This window comes from Odocoileus virginianus, chromosome X (genome assembly GCF_023699985.2).
Source record: "Odocoileus virginianus isolate 20LAN1187 ecotype Illinois chromosome X, Ovbor_1.2, whole genome shotgun sequence".
In the NCBI taxonomy this organism is placed as follows: Eukaryota; Metazoa; Chordata; class Mammalia; order Artiodactyla; family Cervidae; genus Odocoileus; species Odocoileus virginianus.
In genome coordinates this window covers 53,305,043-53,322,204 of record NC_069708.1, presented here as the reverse complement: position 1 = coordinate 53,322,204, position 17,162 = coordinate 53,305,043, and the positions used below count along the sequence as shown (strand labels likewise).

At 38.8% G+C, this 17,162-nt stretch overlaps 1 protein-coding gene across 2 annotated transcripts in view; it reads left to right on the top strand.

The window, feature by feature from the left end:
- The window catches only part of IL1RAPL2 (interleukin 1 receptor accessory protein like 2), a 1,257,588-nt gene that overhangs the window by 723,976 nt on the left and 516,450 nt on the right, over positions 1–17,162 (top strand). For both annotated transcript variants that reach the window (XM_070461797.1, XM_070461798.1), the window contains exon 5: positions 15,916–16,069. In XM_070461797.1, coding sequence (XP_070317898.1) covers positions 15,916–16,069 — 154 coding nt within the window. The remainder of the gene's footprint in view (positions 1–15,915; positions 16,070–17,162) is intronic.

The window sequence follows — 17,162 nt, the reverse complement described above, 5'->3', positions numbered from 1 at the left end:
CCTATGAAGTCACTGTTTTGCCCTGCTTCCCCATGCGTGTAAAACCTTGTATGCACTCTCCAATAATGGAATATCTGTTTCCCTCGGTCCTATAGAGATCTTGTACTCAAGCCCCACTGGCCTTCAAAGCCAAATGCTCTGGGGGCTCTTTCTCCTGACACCAGACCCCTAGACTGGGGAAACTGACATGGGACTCAGAACTTTCACTCCTGTGAGTGAACCTCTGCCGTATAATTATTTTCTAGTTTGTAGGTCACCCACTTGGCAGTTATGGGATTTGATTATATCATAAAAGTGCCCCTCTTACCATCTCATTGTGGCTTGTCTTTGGACATATTAATAGAACATGCTTTTTGATAAGTTCTAGTCTTTTTTGTCAATGGTTGTTCAGCAGTAAGTTGTGATTTTGGTGTTTTGTGAGAGGCAGTGAACTCAAGTCTTTCTACTCCATCATCTTGTCTCCCAGAAAATCCTGACAATTTTCTTAAAGAAGGAGAAAGGTGGTCTTTGGAGACCTCATAAAACCACAGCCCAATTGACCAACACATTTTTTACTAAAAAAAATGGTTTAGCAAAATTCTTGGGGATTTTGAATTCCTTTTAAAAATGTAATATCAATATATGCCTTATTTTGCATCCTTAAAATCTTAATCTATTTGACTAGAATTTTCAAAGATACTTTTATCCAGAAAGAATGAGCTAGGAATACCAGGAAGCCTTCAGTTTTGTGTCCCCTAAAACCACAGTAAATGACACAAGTTTTAAGACCCATTCATCCATGTTTTTATTTTTAGGTATGGTATTAGTAATGGGAAAAAGGTTATTTACTATTTGAAAGTTATAAAAAAATGGGTTGTTGTTGAGGAATGGGTATTTGATATATGTAAAAAGCATCAATATTTGAGTCTGGAGACCTGGATTCTGGTCATTGTTATTCCATTAATGTGGATGAGTAATTGGATGCCCTGAGGCCTCTATTTCCACCCATATAAACTAGATTTAATAATGTCTGCCATATATCTCAGACATGTTTTGAAAATCTAATGGCCGAGATCCTTATTTGATATTTGCTGCTGCTATAGAAAGGGAAATGTTACATAGGATGGTGGACATAAAGTTACCCAGGACATATCAAACTCTAATTGGGAATTTAAGATTGAGGGTTTTTTTAAAAGTCATGTTATTCTTTATAACCTACAATGTAAAATATATCCTTTTACTTGTGCAATTGGATGTGTTTTGATGAATATATATGCCATAAACAAGATAGAGAACATTTCTATCATTCCAATTTTCTCCATGTCCTTTAGTATTCGATCCTTTCCTCCCAGCCCCAGTCTTCACTAAAAAGATATCTGTTTTCTTTTCCTACGGTTTTGTATTTTTCCAGATTGTCATATAAATGGAATAATATTCTATGTAGCCTTCTGTGCCTCTCTTCATTCACTTAGTATAATAGATTTGAGATTACTCTATGTTGTGATATAAATTAATAGTTTATTCCTTTTATTGCTGAGCAAGAGTCCAATATTCCATTGTAGAGATGTACCACTGTTTAACCATTCATGTATTGATGACCATTTTCTTCTGCATTTTGGTGATTAGGAATAAAGGTTTTAAAGGTTGAGTTTTGACTGTACAATTTCTGGATTTATCAAAATGATATATTTTTGTCAACTTTTATAATTTTTGACCTGTTTTTCTCTAATTTAACAGGAGTTTGCTCTTGATCTTTCCTAAATTGTTAGAAGAATCCAGGCTTAAAAGGGTCTTCCTATATATCCTTAATGTCATTAATGACATTCAAGGGATAAAAACAGATCAAAGTTATGTAAAGCTGTTTAAGCAATCCTCTTAAATAATCTGACTACCTTCTATATATCCATTAGTAGATCTTTTAGAAATGCACATTCCATCATAGTATGCCACTACTAAAAGCACTCCAATGAGACTATAAACACTAAAAAGTTAGTAGTTTTTTTTGTTGTTGTTGTTGTTATTTACAGGGCCTTACTATCTGCCACACATGTTTATTCATTAGCTAATTCAGTTCTTAGAACAGCCTTATGTGATAGGTTATACAGTGATGGAGCTGGAATTTGAAACTTGACAATGTGCAAATATCTTAGAATGGAATTTAAGTATCTGAGCTTAGACTACTCAGTGACATTCTCAAGAGATCAAAGCTATTCATATTTTTTGCCATTCCATGCTTTTCACATCTGAGTGCTTCTACATACATTATCCCCTCTATCCAGTATGTCCTGCTTTCCTGCCTTTTATATATTGTTCAAAACTCAGCTCATGTGCTTATAGTAGGCTACCTGCACACCAAACCTCTCTGTTCATGCCCAGTCTGGTGTAATTTTGAATAATTCAGCAGTAGAATGTCTTCAAATAATTCTTCTGTTCCTTTCTCCCTTTCTTCTCCTTTTGGTATTACCATTACTTTTATGTTACATCTTATGCTATCATCTTCTTCCCTGTAATATAGGAAAGATAGAGATGACTGGAGATATTTCTTCCCCTACTTTAAAGGCTAGAGGAGACTATATTCCAGGTCTTTCATGGGCAGACTCTTTGGGTATATTTCAAAATGTTTTACTTTCCCCATCCTCTGTCAGAAGCAAGATTTTTCTCTGATCTTCACCGTGAGAACCTGATGGAGCTCTTGGAGGTGAAACTTACCAAAGTGTGGACCACCCTCCAAGACTGGGCACCCATGGATTTTTATTTCTCAAGCTAGTTCACATTTAGTCTAAATGAATTAGTCAATTATTCTTTAAGTGTTCCTACCTGTTGCTGGCTCCTGAAGCTACATCTGCTCCCAGTGAACTGTTATTCTCTGTATCCACATGTCGCTCTAGTTTCTGGGACAGTGGCTTTTACTGTGACCTCAGTTACCTGATGGAAATAAAAGAAGTTATTGAGTTTCAGGTTGTTCGGCTATTTTCTTGTTGTTAGGATAGTAGCAAGAACTTCCAAGTCCTTTGTATGTCAGATAAGAAATAGTAAATCAACTCTTTGGAATGACCACTTTGGATTGTCTTTTGAAAGGTCTCCAGACTCCTATGAAAATATGAATGACACTGACTCCTAATACTTATTAACATATCCAGATAGATGTGTATGTAATCTGAAAGCTGGATGCTGAGGGTAATAACAATAATAGAATAATTTTTTGTTGTTCAGTCACTAAGTTGTATCTGACTCTTTGTGACTCCCACCCCACCCCCTCCATGGACTGCAGCACGCCAGGCTTCTCTGTCCTTCAGTATCTCCCAGAGTTTGCTCAAATACATGTCCACTGAGTCAGTGATGCTATCTAACCGTCCTGTCCTCTGTTGTCCCCTTCTCCTCCTGCCTTCAATCTTTCCCAACATCAGGGTCTTTTCCAGTGAGTCAGCTCTCCACATCAGGTGGCCTAAGTATTGGAGTTTCAGCTTCAGCATCAGTCCTTCAAATGAACACCCAGGACTGATTTCCTTTAGGATGGACTGGTTGGATCTCCTTGCAGTCCAAAGGACTCTCAAGAGTCTTCTTCAGCACCATAGTTCAAAATCATCAATTTCTTGGCACTCAGCCTTCTTTATGGCTAATATTTATTGGGTAATTTTAACATGTGATTTAGCATGTTCTATATTAGAGCATTTATATGCATTGCTTCATTTAATGCTAATGATCACCCCTATTTAGTAAATATTACTATTATCATCAACTTTTTAAAAAGTAGATGAAACAACTGAGACTTAGATTGGTTAAGTAGTATGCTCAAGAACATATAACTTGAGATTACATCCCAAGTATTTGAATATGGAGTTTATACTGAACCACTGTGGAGGTACCAACTTTACCATTAGGACTGTGAAGATAGAAGTTTGAGAAATAGAGCTAGGGAGGGGAAAGACTACATGCAGTGGGTTATCCTAGGCATTTGGAATGCAAGTACAAAATTGATACCCAATTCACCATTGTGTTCCTACCTCTTGTGTAAAGAAAGTTCAGGGTTCCTTCAAATTGTTAGGCAGAAGCCTAGGTGACTCTGTGGAATATTCCAATCTCCAGGGGAAAGAATAGAAGTTGGATCTGAATGAATGGGTGCTAGGTATTTGAAGAACACCAGTGTTTATGTGATTGCCTTATGGTTGCACAGATGCTTTGTGTCTGAACTTCAGAATCAGAATAAATAGTTAAATGACTCTTCCTGGTATTCTTACCATGAGAAATGAGTCCTGTGCTCTGAAAAGAACTGAAGTAACCATGCCTAACAAATGAAACTGATGGAAATACACCCATGGGTGTGATGATGCTCTCTCAGAAACAGACTGTGAATGTAGTGGGGAATATTTCAGGATAGGAACTCCAAGATCCAAATGTGGCTGGCAACTTTAAGGGGTTTGGTCAACAGATGTTTCTTTTGAATATCATAGGCTCCCAATATAGCAACTGTTGGCAAGTGACATGTGCCATTTGGGAAGGCTAGGAAGAGTGGAAGGAAGCTGGGATTTATATTTTTTTTCCTTTTTTAAACTTTATTTATTTTTAATTGATTGATGATTGCTTTTCAATATTTGTTTGATTTGTGTCATACATCAATTATTTATTTACTTGGCTGTGTCAGGTCTTCATTGCAGCATGCAGGACCTTCATTGTGCAGGATCTCTTGTTGTGGTCTATGGACTCTTTGGTTGTGGTGCAAGGGCTCAGTAGTTGTGGTGCACGGGCTTAGTTGCTCTGTGGCATGTGGGATCTTAGTTCCCCAACCAAGGACTGTATCCCTGTCTCCTTCATTGCAAGGCAGGTTCTTAACCACTGTACCACTAGGGAAGTGCCAGAAAGCTTCACTTTGAAGGTTGATGTTATTTTGACTGAGCAAGCATGTCCTATAGCAAACTGTTCTATGAAGGGACAACTGGGCCACAAAACTGAAGCTGTTTATAAAACTTAGGGACCTCCAGCCAAACAATGAAAGCTTCCGGTTGATGAAGTTCAATTTAATGATCTCAAAGGTATTAAATAATAGAGGAATTACACACTGAAAACAATATTAGGGGTCTGTTCACATTCCAAACTCTGGTTCTTTGTCCTTGCCTCAGATAAACAACCATCTTGAGACTTGATCTATATGCTGCCCGTACTTTTTCTCCCACCAGGTTGTAAGAATAAACCTAAACAGGTCTGGGAAGAGTGAAGTATGATAATGTTGTCTTTCCAATAGAAAAGAGATGATGGGGATATTAGGGGCAAGACAAAAGCAGTGACAGCTGTAAGCTAGCAGCCAGATGCCAGGAAGAGATGCTACAAAGAATGGAGTAAAAAAATCTGAAAGACTTCTGAAATTTGATATAGGCATCTAGACATGGGTAGGAGTCAATGAGATAACTCTGTGAAGGATGGGTTGATCAGGGTAGTATATCATTTATAAGGCTCTTCTGAACAAAATATAGTTTCTCTACCTACTTGCTAGGATTAGTTTTATAGTGGCCTGTTGGGAGCTATACATTGGCAGTGGGTGAAAGTATTATGTTGCTCAGGAATGGTTAATCAATTAGTGAAGATTGGTTTTTACTTGATTAGTCCATTAGCACCAGTTTTCACCAAGCAGAGCCAGAGGTTTGGAGGAGATATAATCCAAGATTGCAAAACTTTAGGGATGGAAAGCATTCTTTGTGCTGGATGACCACTAAGTATAGTGTCACCTGACAAGAGTGTAACGAATAAACTCTAAGCCTCTTGATTCTGGCTGCTCATATGGTAGTGTATAGTGTATCCCCTCATGCAGAGTGAAAAACTGAGACCTACAGAAGTTAAGCAAATTTTTCAAGATCTCAGAACTTGGGTGAACCCTAGATTTTGACCTAGAGCCATCTTGCTCTGAATCCACTTTGCCTTTTCGTATATACTACATTGTCCCAGAGGGCTGGAGGTGACCTGAAGATAACATTTCCCTATGCCGCAGTTTTTTTTTAAACTCTATTGGGTACAAAGAATCATTGATAAGGCTATATGACAATTTGAAAAGTCTTTGGGACTATCTGTGTCTCTCCTAAAGAACATGTGAAGATTCCAGGCTATTCATCAGGAATTATTTTGTAATTCCTGTACATTCTTTAAACATTAATTCATGGGGGGAAAAAAAGGCAGTATGAGGAGAAAATGAAAATAGTCAGAGCTAATTGCACATGGACTTTCCCCAAAAAATGGCATTAGAAAATGATGCCATTTGTCTTTGAATGAGATGAATGTGTGGACTCATTTGCCTGCCCCTATTGCTGCTATGTGAAAGTGAAGTGGCTCCATTTTCATTTCCCTTTCCTATCAAAGTGGCCAGAGGGACCATATTTTTGTTTAATGACCTTCAGAATGATTCTTTAGAAATCTGAGGCTATCAGAGTTGGAAGCAATGCGAAAATAATTGTGGATTATTATTGTATGACGGTAGTGGCAGCTGGACCATTTTTTTTTCTTTGTATTCAGTCTTTCTTCTTCATTTTCCCAGAAACCTTATATCCCAAGGTTTAACTCAGAAGCAAATCTCATATAGGTGATAAACCTCGCCAGACATGGTATGTAATATAATTTCAGACAGACCTTTAAGTGTTCTTTGGAAAGACCCTAGGGAGTGAGGCAGTTTTATATCTAGACATCCTAGATACTATTACTTTTATTTACTCTCTGACAATGTGTGTGGGTAGTTGTATTAGACATGAAGCAAGGATATCTCTTAATATTATACCTGTGAACTTAAGCGTCAGTTTTTGTTTTTTGTTGTCCAAACTGCTATCATCGCAGAAAAAATTTTGTTATAGTAAAAACTAATAAATGGGTACTCACTTTCCCAAATCTTTTTATGAACATGTGTACACACTCATGCAAAAGCAGGGCTGGAAAGTGAGAGTCAGTACCAATTTTACTTTTGCATCAATATTTAGGATATGTGTGCAGAGGGTTGGAATGAGGGTAGAGGAGGGGAGAGGAAGAGTAGAAGATATATTGTATGTACCAGGGGGGAAGTAGAAACTGCCTGCAACTATTATTCAGGTCATCTGCCTCATGATCAATTTTTTAATTGCCTTAATTGATTGAGCCAGTATTTAAATGATAAAATACTTGACTTTCAATTCAATTCGCTCCCTCACAGCTGTCCCCTACACCTTCACTAATCTTTATATAACTTTTGACCACCACTTTTGTTGAACATTTGAGACGTGTGGTAGACAAACTGGAACAATATGTAGAAAGTAGTCTAAGAAAATTATCAAAAGCCAAAACCACTTGTTTGACTATTCTTACATACTCTGCTACTGTATCTCTGTCAGTCTATGGAAAGGTGTTAGCTATTCATTTCTAGTAAATCCAATTCCAGTAGCAACACATACTTATCAGGAGAGCAAAAGAATTGACCTCAAAAACCAAATCTTATTCTCTGGTCACAGATCACTGAGCTCAGAAAGTAAGTGGATAATTTCTCCATCACCTTACTTCATCGAAGTGCATCCTTATTTTAACCTAGCTATGTTTCTAGAGAATTTCTCAAGCTTATTTTCTTGACCCCCTTCCCTACCCTCAATTTCCCCACAATAGATCTCTTAACTATGGAGAGAGAGATTTTTGAATGTTATTATTAGTTTTTACTATAAGAAGTAATGAAATCACTGCAAGAGAAAGCCAATGAAAAGTTTTTAATTAAAAAAAAAGGTGGAGGAGCCAAGATGGCGGAGGAATAGGACGGAGAGACCACTTTCTCTCCTACAAATTCATCGAAAAAACATTTGAATGCTGAGCAAATTTCACAAAACAACTTCTGATCGCTAGCAGAGGACATCAGGCGCCCAGAAAAGCAGCCCACTGTCTTCGAAAGCAGGTAGGACAAAATATAGCCGATAATAAGGGAGTCAAAAGAACTACGGACGGAGACCCGTCCCGGGAAGGGAGTCTTAATAGACGAAGTTTCCAATCACCAGGAAACCCTCTCACTGGCGGGACTGGGGGAAGTTTTCGGCAATCTAACTGGGAGGAAAAATTAAACAAGGCCCACAGATTACTTGCCTAAAAGCAACTCCCAGCAGAAAAGTACCCCAGACGCCCGTACCCGCCAGCAACAAGCGGGGCGGAATGGAGAGGAGCGGGCGGCATTGCTTAGGGTGAGGACCGGCCCGAAGACCCTGAGAGCAATCGGAGGGAGCTTTTTTAAACTGTGGGATAGCAAGGGTCAAAATTAAACGGCCCGAACACACTGCCGGCGGTTCGCAAAACAAAGGGACTGAGAATCTCCAGAGAAGAGCCGGCCCATCCCCGCTGGAGGTAGGAGGCAGGGGGGAGGGGAAAAGGGCAAACTCAGCCCCTGAGAAGCCACCCCCTCCCACACTGCAAACAGGCCTCCGGGTTCTAGCTAAAGACTTCCTGAGACCCGACTGGCGGTGCGTGCTGGGGCCACGGAGGGAAAAAGCGCGCCGTACCCGGGGAGAGTGCGCCCAAGCCTCTGGCTGCCTGAACCGCTCAGGCCGGGGAAGGCACAAAACGCAGGAGCAACCGAATCTGCGCTTTTGTGGAGTACCCGAAAACTGGAACCACACTCAACGCAGGGCCCGCTCCATAGAAAGCAGCCGCGAGCCTGAGCAGTGTAGACGGCGAAAGTACAGACACCCGTGAGTGGGGCAAACCCAGTGTGGCCGGAACACGGTGAGCGCTATCCACACAGAGCGGTATCTGTCTGCAGCGCCCCGCCCTCTCCTTAGCAGGACTGAACTGAACTAGAGAACCTAAATAAGAGATCACCTCCACCCGCCTGTGTCAGGGCGGAAATTAGACACCAAAGAGACGGCAAACAGAAGCCAAATAAACAAAGGGAACTGCTTCAGAAAGGACCGGTGCAACAGATTAAAATCCCTGAAGGTAACACTGACTACACGGGAAGGGGCCTACAGATATCGAGAAGTGTAAGCTGTAAAGAGGAGCTATCTGAAATTGAACTGAACCTACGCTGACCGCAACAACCCCAGAGAAATTCCTAGATATATATGTACATTTTTTTTTTAATTTAAAAAAAAAATTTTTTTTTCTTTCCTTTTTTTAAATTTTTTATTTTTTCTCTTTTATCTTCTTTCATAATTCCCTATTACTCCCCCATTACTCCTCAACTTTCATTTTCATATATTTTTAAGATTTTTTTAATTAGGGGAAAAAATTTTTTTTTCTTTTTTTTTTCTTTTTCTTGCTTTTCTCTACTATTTCCTTTTAGAGTCCTCTAATACTCCTCTATTATTACTTAACTTTCATTTTCATTTCACTATAACCTTGCCAAAAAAAAAAAGAGAGAGAGAGAGAGAAAACCCTATTTTTAAACCGAACTTCATATACAGTTCTAAATTTTTTTGTGTGTTTTTGTTTTTGTTTTTAAATATTGTATTTCAAAGAGTCTAACCTCTACGCTAGATTTTCAATCTTTGTTTTTCAGTAGTATGTGATATAAATTTTGGTCATTTAAGAATCCAATATTCAGTTCCCATTTCTATTCAGGAGTGTGGTGATACTGTCCCACTTTTGACTCTCTGTTTTCTACCTCAGAACACCTCTATTTCCTCCATTCCCCTTCTCTCCCCAATCCAACTCTGTGAATCTTTGTGGGTGTCTGGGCTATGGAGAACACTTTGGGAACAGATAACTGCGTAGATCTGTCTCTCTCCTCTTGAGTCCCCTTTTTCTCCTCCTGCTCACCTCTAGCTCCTTCCTCCCTCTCCTATTCTTCATGTAACTCTGTGAACCTCTCTGGTTGTCTCTCACGGTGGAGAATCTTTTCACCATTAATCTAGAAGTTTTGTTATCAGTGCTGTATAGTTGGAGAAGCCTTGAGACTATTGGAAGAATAAAACTGAAATCCAGAGGCAGGAGACTTGAGCCCAAATCCTGAGAAAACCAGAAAACTCCTGACTACACGGAACATTAAGGAATAAGAGACCATCCAAAAGCCTCCATACCTACACCAAAACCAACCACCACCCAAGAGCCAATAAGCTCCAGTACAAGACATACCACACAAATTCTTTAGCAATGCAGGAACATAGACCTGAGTGTCAACATACAGGCTCTCCAAAGTCACACCTAACACAGAGACCCATCGCAAAACTCATTACTGGACACTCCATTGCACTCCAGAGAGAAGAAATCCAATCCCACGCACCAGAACGCTGACACAAGCTTCCCTAACCAGGAAACCTTGACAAACCAATCGTCCAACCCCACCCACTGGGTGAAACCTCCACAATAAAAAGGAACCTCAGACCACAAGAATACAGAAAGCCCACTCCAGACACAGCAATCTAAGCAAGATGAAAAGGCAGAGAAATACCCAACAGCTAAAGGAACATGAAAAAAGCCCACCAAGTCAAACAAAAGAGGAGGAAATAGGGAATCTACCTGAAAAAGAATTTAGAATAATGATAATAAAAATGATCCAAAATCTTGAAAACAAAATGGAGTTACAAATAAATAGCCTGGAGACAAAGATTGAGAAGATGCAAGAAATGTTTAACAAGGACCTAGAAGAAATAAAAAAAAATCAATTAAAAATGAATAATGCAATAAATGAGATCAAAAACACTCTGGAGGGAACCATGAGTAGAATAATGGAGACAGAAAATAGGATTAGTGAGTTAGAAGATAAAATGGTGGACATAAATGAAGCAGAGAGGAAAAAAGAAAAAAGAATTAAAAAAAATGAGGACAACCTCAGGGACCTCTGGGACAATGTGAAACGCCCCAACATTCGAATCATAGGAGTCCCAGAAGAAGAAGACAAAAAGAAAGGCCATGAGAAGATACTCGAGGAGATAATAGCTGGGAACTTCCCTAAAATGGGGAAGAAAATAGCCAACCAAGTCCAAGAAACCCAGAGAGTCCCAAACAGGATAAACCCAAGGCGAAACACCCCAAGACACATATTAATCGAATTAACAAAGATCAAACACAAAGAACAAATATTAAAAGCAGCAGGGGAGAAACAACAAATAACACACAAAGGGATTCCCATAAGGATAACAGCTGGTCTATCAATAGAAACCCTTCAGGCCAGAAGGGAATGGCAGGACATACTTAAAGTAATGAAAGAGAATAACCTACAACCTAGATTACTCTACCCAGCAAGGATCTCATTCAGATATGAAGGAGAACTCAAAAGCTTTACAGACAAGCAAAAGCTGAGAGAATTCAGCACCACCAAACCAGCTCTTCAACAAATACTAAAGGATCTTCTCTAGACAGGAAACACAGAAAGGTGGTATAAACGTGAACCCCAAACAACAAAATAAATGGCAACGGGACCATACCTATCAATAATTACCTTAAATGTAAATGGGTTGAATGCCGCAACCAAAAGACAAAGGCTGGCGGAATGGATACAAAAGCAAGACCCCTATATATGCTGTCTACAAGAGACCCACCTCAAAGCAAGGGACACATACAGACTAAAAGTGAAGGGCTGGAAAAAAAATATTCCACGCAAACCGAGACCAAAAGAAAGCAGGAGTCGCAATGCTCATATCAGATAAAATAGACTTTCAAATTAAGTCTGTGAAAAGAGACAAAGATGGACACTACATAATGATCAAAGGATCAATCCAAGAAGAAGATAAAATAATTATAAATATATATGCACCCAACATAGGAGCACCGCAATATATAAGGCTAACGCTAACAAGTATGAAAGAGGAAATTAATAGTAACACATTAATAGTAGGAGACTTTAATACCTCACTCACAACTATGGATAGATCAACTAAACAGAAAATGAACAAGGAAACACAAACTTTAAAGGACACAATGGACTAGCTAGACCTAATTGACATCTATAGGACGTTTCACCCCAAAACAATCAACTTCACCTTTTTCTCAAGTGCACACGGAACCTTCTCCAGAATACATCACATCCTGGGCCATAAATCTAGTCTTGGTAAATTCAAAAAGATTGAAATCATTCCAGTCATCTTTTCTGACCACAGTGCAGTAAGATTAGATCTCAATTACAGGAAAAAAATTATTAAAAATTCAAACCTATGGAGGCTAAACAACACGCTTCTGAATAACCAACAAATCATAGAAGAAATCAAAAAAGAAATCAAAATATGCATAGAAATGAATGAAAATGAAAACACAACAACCCAAAACCTATGGGACACTGTAAAAGCAGTGCTAAGGGGAAGATTCATAGCATTACAGGCCTACCTCAAGAAACAAGAAAAAAGTCAAATAAATAACCTAACTCTACACCTAAAGCAACTAGAGGAGGAAGAAATGAAGAACCCCAGGGTTAGTAGAAGGAAAGAAATCTTAAAAATTAGGGCAGAAATAAATGCAAAAGAAACTAAAGAGATCATAGCAAAAATTAACAAAGCTAAAAGCTGGTTTTTTGAAAAAATAAACAAAATTGACAAACCATTAGCAGGACTCATTAAGAAACAAAGGGAGAAGAACCAAATTAACGAAATTAGAAATGAAAATGGAGAGATCACAACAGACAACACTGTAATACAAAAGATCATAAGAGACTACTACCAGCAGCTCTATGCCAATAAAATGGACAACTTGGAAGAAATGGACAAGTTCTTAGAGAAGTATAACTTTCCAAAACTGAACCAGGAAGAAATAGAAGATCTTAACAAACCCATCACAAGCAAGGAAATCGAAACTTTAATCAGAAATCTTCCAGCAAACAAAAGCCCAGGACCAGATGGCTTCACAGCTGAATTCTACCAAAAATTTAGAGAAGAGCTAACACCTATCTTACTCAAACTCTTCCAGAACATTGCAGAAGAAGGTAAACTTCCAAACTCATTCTATGAGGCCACCATCACCCTAATTCCAAAACCAGACAAAGATGCCACAAAAAAAGAAAACTACAGGCCAATATCACTGATGAACATAGATGCAAAAATCCTTAACAAAATTCTAGCAAACAGAATCCAACAACATATTAAAAAAATCATTCATCATGACCAAGTGGGCTTTATCCCAGGAATGCAAGGATTCTTTAATATCCGCAAGTCAATCAATGTAATACACCACATTAACAAATTGAAAGATAAAAACCATATGATTATCTCAATAGACGCAGAAAAAGCCTTTGACAAAATTCAACATCCATTTATGATTAAAACTCTCCAGAAAGCAGGAATAGAAGGAACATACCTCAACATAATAAAAGCTATATATGACAAACCCACAGCAAGCATCACCCTCAATGGTGAAAAACTGAAAGCATTTCCCCTGAAATCAGGAACAAGACAAGGGTGCCCACTCTCACCACTACTATTCAACATAGTTTTTGAAGTTTTGGCCACAGCAATCAGGGCAGAAAAAGAAGTAAGAGGAATCCAGATCGGAAAAGAAGAAGTGAAACTCTCTCTGTTTGCAGATGACATGATCCTCTACATAGCATCACCTAAAGACTCTACCAGAAAATTACTAGAGCTAATCAATGAATACAGTGAAGTTGCAGGATATAAAATTAACACACAGAAATCCCTTGCATTCCTATACACTAACAATGAGAAAACAGAAAGAGAAATTAAGGAAACAATACCATTCACCATTGCAACAAAAAGAATAAAATACTTAGGAGTATATCTACCTAAAGAAACAAAAGACCTATACATAGAAAACTATAAAACACTGATGAAAGAAATCAAAGAGGACACAAACAGATGGAGAAATATACCGTGTTCATGGATTGGAAGAATCAATATTGTCAAAATGGCTATACTACCCAAAGCAATCTATAGATTCAATGCAATCCCTATCAAACTACCAACGGTATTTTTCACAGAACTAGAACAAATAATTTCACAATTTGTATGGAAATACAAAAAACCTCGAATAGCCAAAGTAATCCTGAGAAAGAAGAATGGAACTGGAGGAATCAATCTGCCTGACTTCAGACTCTACTACAAAGCCACAGTCATCAAGACAGTATGGTACTGGCACAATGACAGAAATATAGATCAATGGAAACAGAATAGAAAGCCCAGAGATAAATCCACGAACCTATGGTCACCTTATCTTCAACAAAGGAGGCAAGGATATACAATGGAAAAAAGATAACCTCTTTAACAAGTGGTGCTGGGAAAACTCGTCAACCACTTGTAAAAGAATGAAACTAGAACACTTTCTAACACCATACACAAAAATAAACTCAAAGTGGATTAAAGATCTAAATGTAAGACCAGAAACTATAAAACTCCTAGAGGAGAACATAGGCAAAACACTCTCTGACATAAATCACAGCAGGATCCTCTATGACCCACATCCCGAATTTTAGAAATAAAAGCAAAAATAAACAAATGGGACCTAATGAAACTTAAAAGCTTTTGCACAACAAAGGAAACTATAAGCAAGGTGAAAAGACAGCCCTCAGATTGGGAGAAAATAATAGCAAACGAAGCAACAGACAAAGGATTAATCTCAAAAATATACAAGCAACTCCTCCAGCTCAACTCCAGAAAAATAAATGACCCAATCAAAAAATGGGCCGAAGAACTCATCAGACATTTCTCCAAGGAAGACATACAGATGGCTAACAAACACATGAAAAGATGCTCAACATCACTCATTATCAGAGAAATGCAAATCAAAACCACAATGAGGTACCATTATACGCCAGTCAGGATGGCTGCTATCCAAAAGTCTACAAGCAATAAATGCTGGAGAGGGTGTGGAGAAAAGGGAACCCTCTTACACTGTTGGTGGGAATGCAAGTTAGTACAGCCACTATGGAAAACAGTGTGGAGATTTCTTAAAAAGCTGGAAATAGAACTGCCTTATGACCCAGCAATCCCACTTCTGGGCATACACACCAAGGAAACCAGATCTGAAAGAGACACGTGCACCCCAATGTTCATCGCAGCACTGTTTATAATAGCCAGGACATGGAAGCAACCCAGATGCCCATCAGCAGACGAATGGATGAGGAAGCTGTGGTACATATACACCATGGAATATTACTCAGCCATTAAAAAGAATTCATTTGAATCAGTTCTAATGAGATGGATGAAACTGGAGCCCATTATACAGAGCGAAGTAAGCTAGAAAGATAAAGACCATTACAGTATACTAACACATATATATGGACTTTAGAAAGATGGTAACGATAACCCTATATGCAAAACAGAAAAAGAAACTCAGATGTATAGAACAGACTTGTGGACTCTGGGAGAAGGCGAGGGTGGGATGTTTTGAGAGAACAGCATTGAAACATGTATATTATCTAGGGTGAAACAGATCGCCAGCCCAGGTTGGATACATGAGACAAGTGCTCAGGGCTGGTGCACTGGGAAGACCCAGAGGGATCGGGTGGAGAGGGAGGTGGGAGGGGGGACTGGGATGGGGAGTTCATGTAAATCCATGGCAAATTCATTTCAATGTATGACAGAAACTACTGTAATGATGTAAAGTAATTAGCCTCCAACTAATAAAAATAAATGGGAAAAAAAAGGTTTTAATAATGCCCAAGACTCCCTTGTTGTCTATTATGTTGCTTAGTGAACACTGTCCTCTTAGAACTCTTAGTACATATCCCTATTATATCGAAGAACCAGGGCACTAAATGCCATTTAGTGACTGCTCTACCTCTTTTGCATTTGCAGATCTTGTATGCTTTTCTGTTTTTGCAGTATGTCTTTAAGGACTTTCAGCTCTTAGGATCATGCCTTTAAAGTGATTCTTAGAATGATAGTTGTGATGTTTCAATTGGATACAATATGATGCCTTTGTGAGGTATTCTGGTCATTGATATAACTCTTTAGCTATGTATTGTGAAAACTAAACAGAAGAGTATAAAAAAGTGTAAGTACTAAACTGAGACTACTAAGACTTAGTAATATAAATTTTTATTCTTTTGCTTAATTGAAAACATTTTCTCGGCAGGAATGCAAGCCAAAAATGTGGAGAAGCATCATAATACAGAAAGGAAATGCTCTTCTAATACAGGAGGTTCAAGAAGAAGATGGGGGAAATTACACTTGTGAGCTTAAGTATGAAGGAAAACTTGTAAGAAGAACAACTGAATTGAAAGTTACAGGTAAGCATTAGTTTTACCAACCTGTAGCAAATGAGATTTTAAGTATAATTTGGTACAGGAAGAAAAAGTTTCCAAACAAAGAGTAAACGTGCTGTGACTTTAGCATTATCTAATAGCATTATGAAATAGCTGTGAAGGTCACAATTAATAAGGTGTAGTGCTAATCTCTATGTGGATTCAGTTCAATCGCTCAGTCGTGTGCGACTCTTTGAGACCCCATGAACCACAGAACACCAGGCCTCCCTGTCAATCACCAGCTCCCGAAGTTCACCCAAACCTATGTCCATTTAGTCGGTGATGCCATCCGACCATCTCATTCTCTGTCTTCCTTTTCTCCTCCTCCCCTAAATCTTTCCAAGCATCCGGGTCTTCTCAAATGAGTCAGCTCTTCACATCAGGTGGCCAAAGTATTGGAGTTTCAGCTTCAACATCAGTCCCACAAATGAACACCCAGGACTGATCTCCTTTAGGATGGACTGGTTGGATCTCCTTGCAGTCCAAGGGACTCTCAAGAGTCTTCTCCAACACCACAGTTCAAAAGCATCAATTCTTCAGCACTCAATTTTCTTTATAGTCCAACTCTCACATCCATATGTGACTACTGGAAATACCATAGCCTTGACTAGACAGACCATTGTTGACAAAGTAATGTCTCTGCTTTTCAATATGCTAAGTTGGTCATAACTTTCCTTCCAGGGAGTAAGCATCTTTTAATTTCATGGCTGCAGTCACCATCTGCAGTGATTTTGGAGTCCAGAAAAATAAAGTCAGCCACTGTTTCCACTGTTTCCCCATCTATTTGCCATGAAGTGACAGGACCAGATGCCATGATCTTAGTTTTCTGAATGTTGAGCTTTAAGCCAACTTTTTCACTTTCCTTTTTCACTTTTATCAAGAGGCGCTTTAGTTCTTCTTCCCTTTCTGCCACAAGGGTGGTATCATCTGCATATCTGAGGTTATTGATATATCTCCCAGCAATCTTGACTCCAGCTTGTGCTTCCTCCTGCCCAGCATTTCTCATGATGTACTCTGCATATAAGTTAAATAAGCAGGGGGACAATATACAGCCTTGACATACTCCTTTTCCTATTTG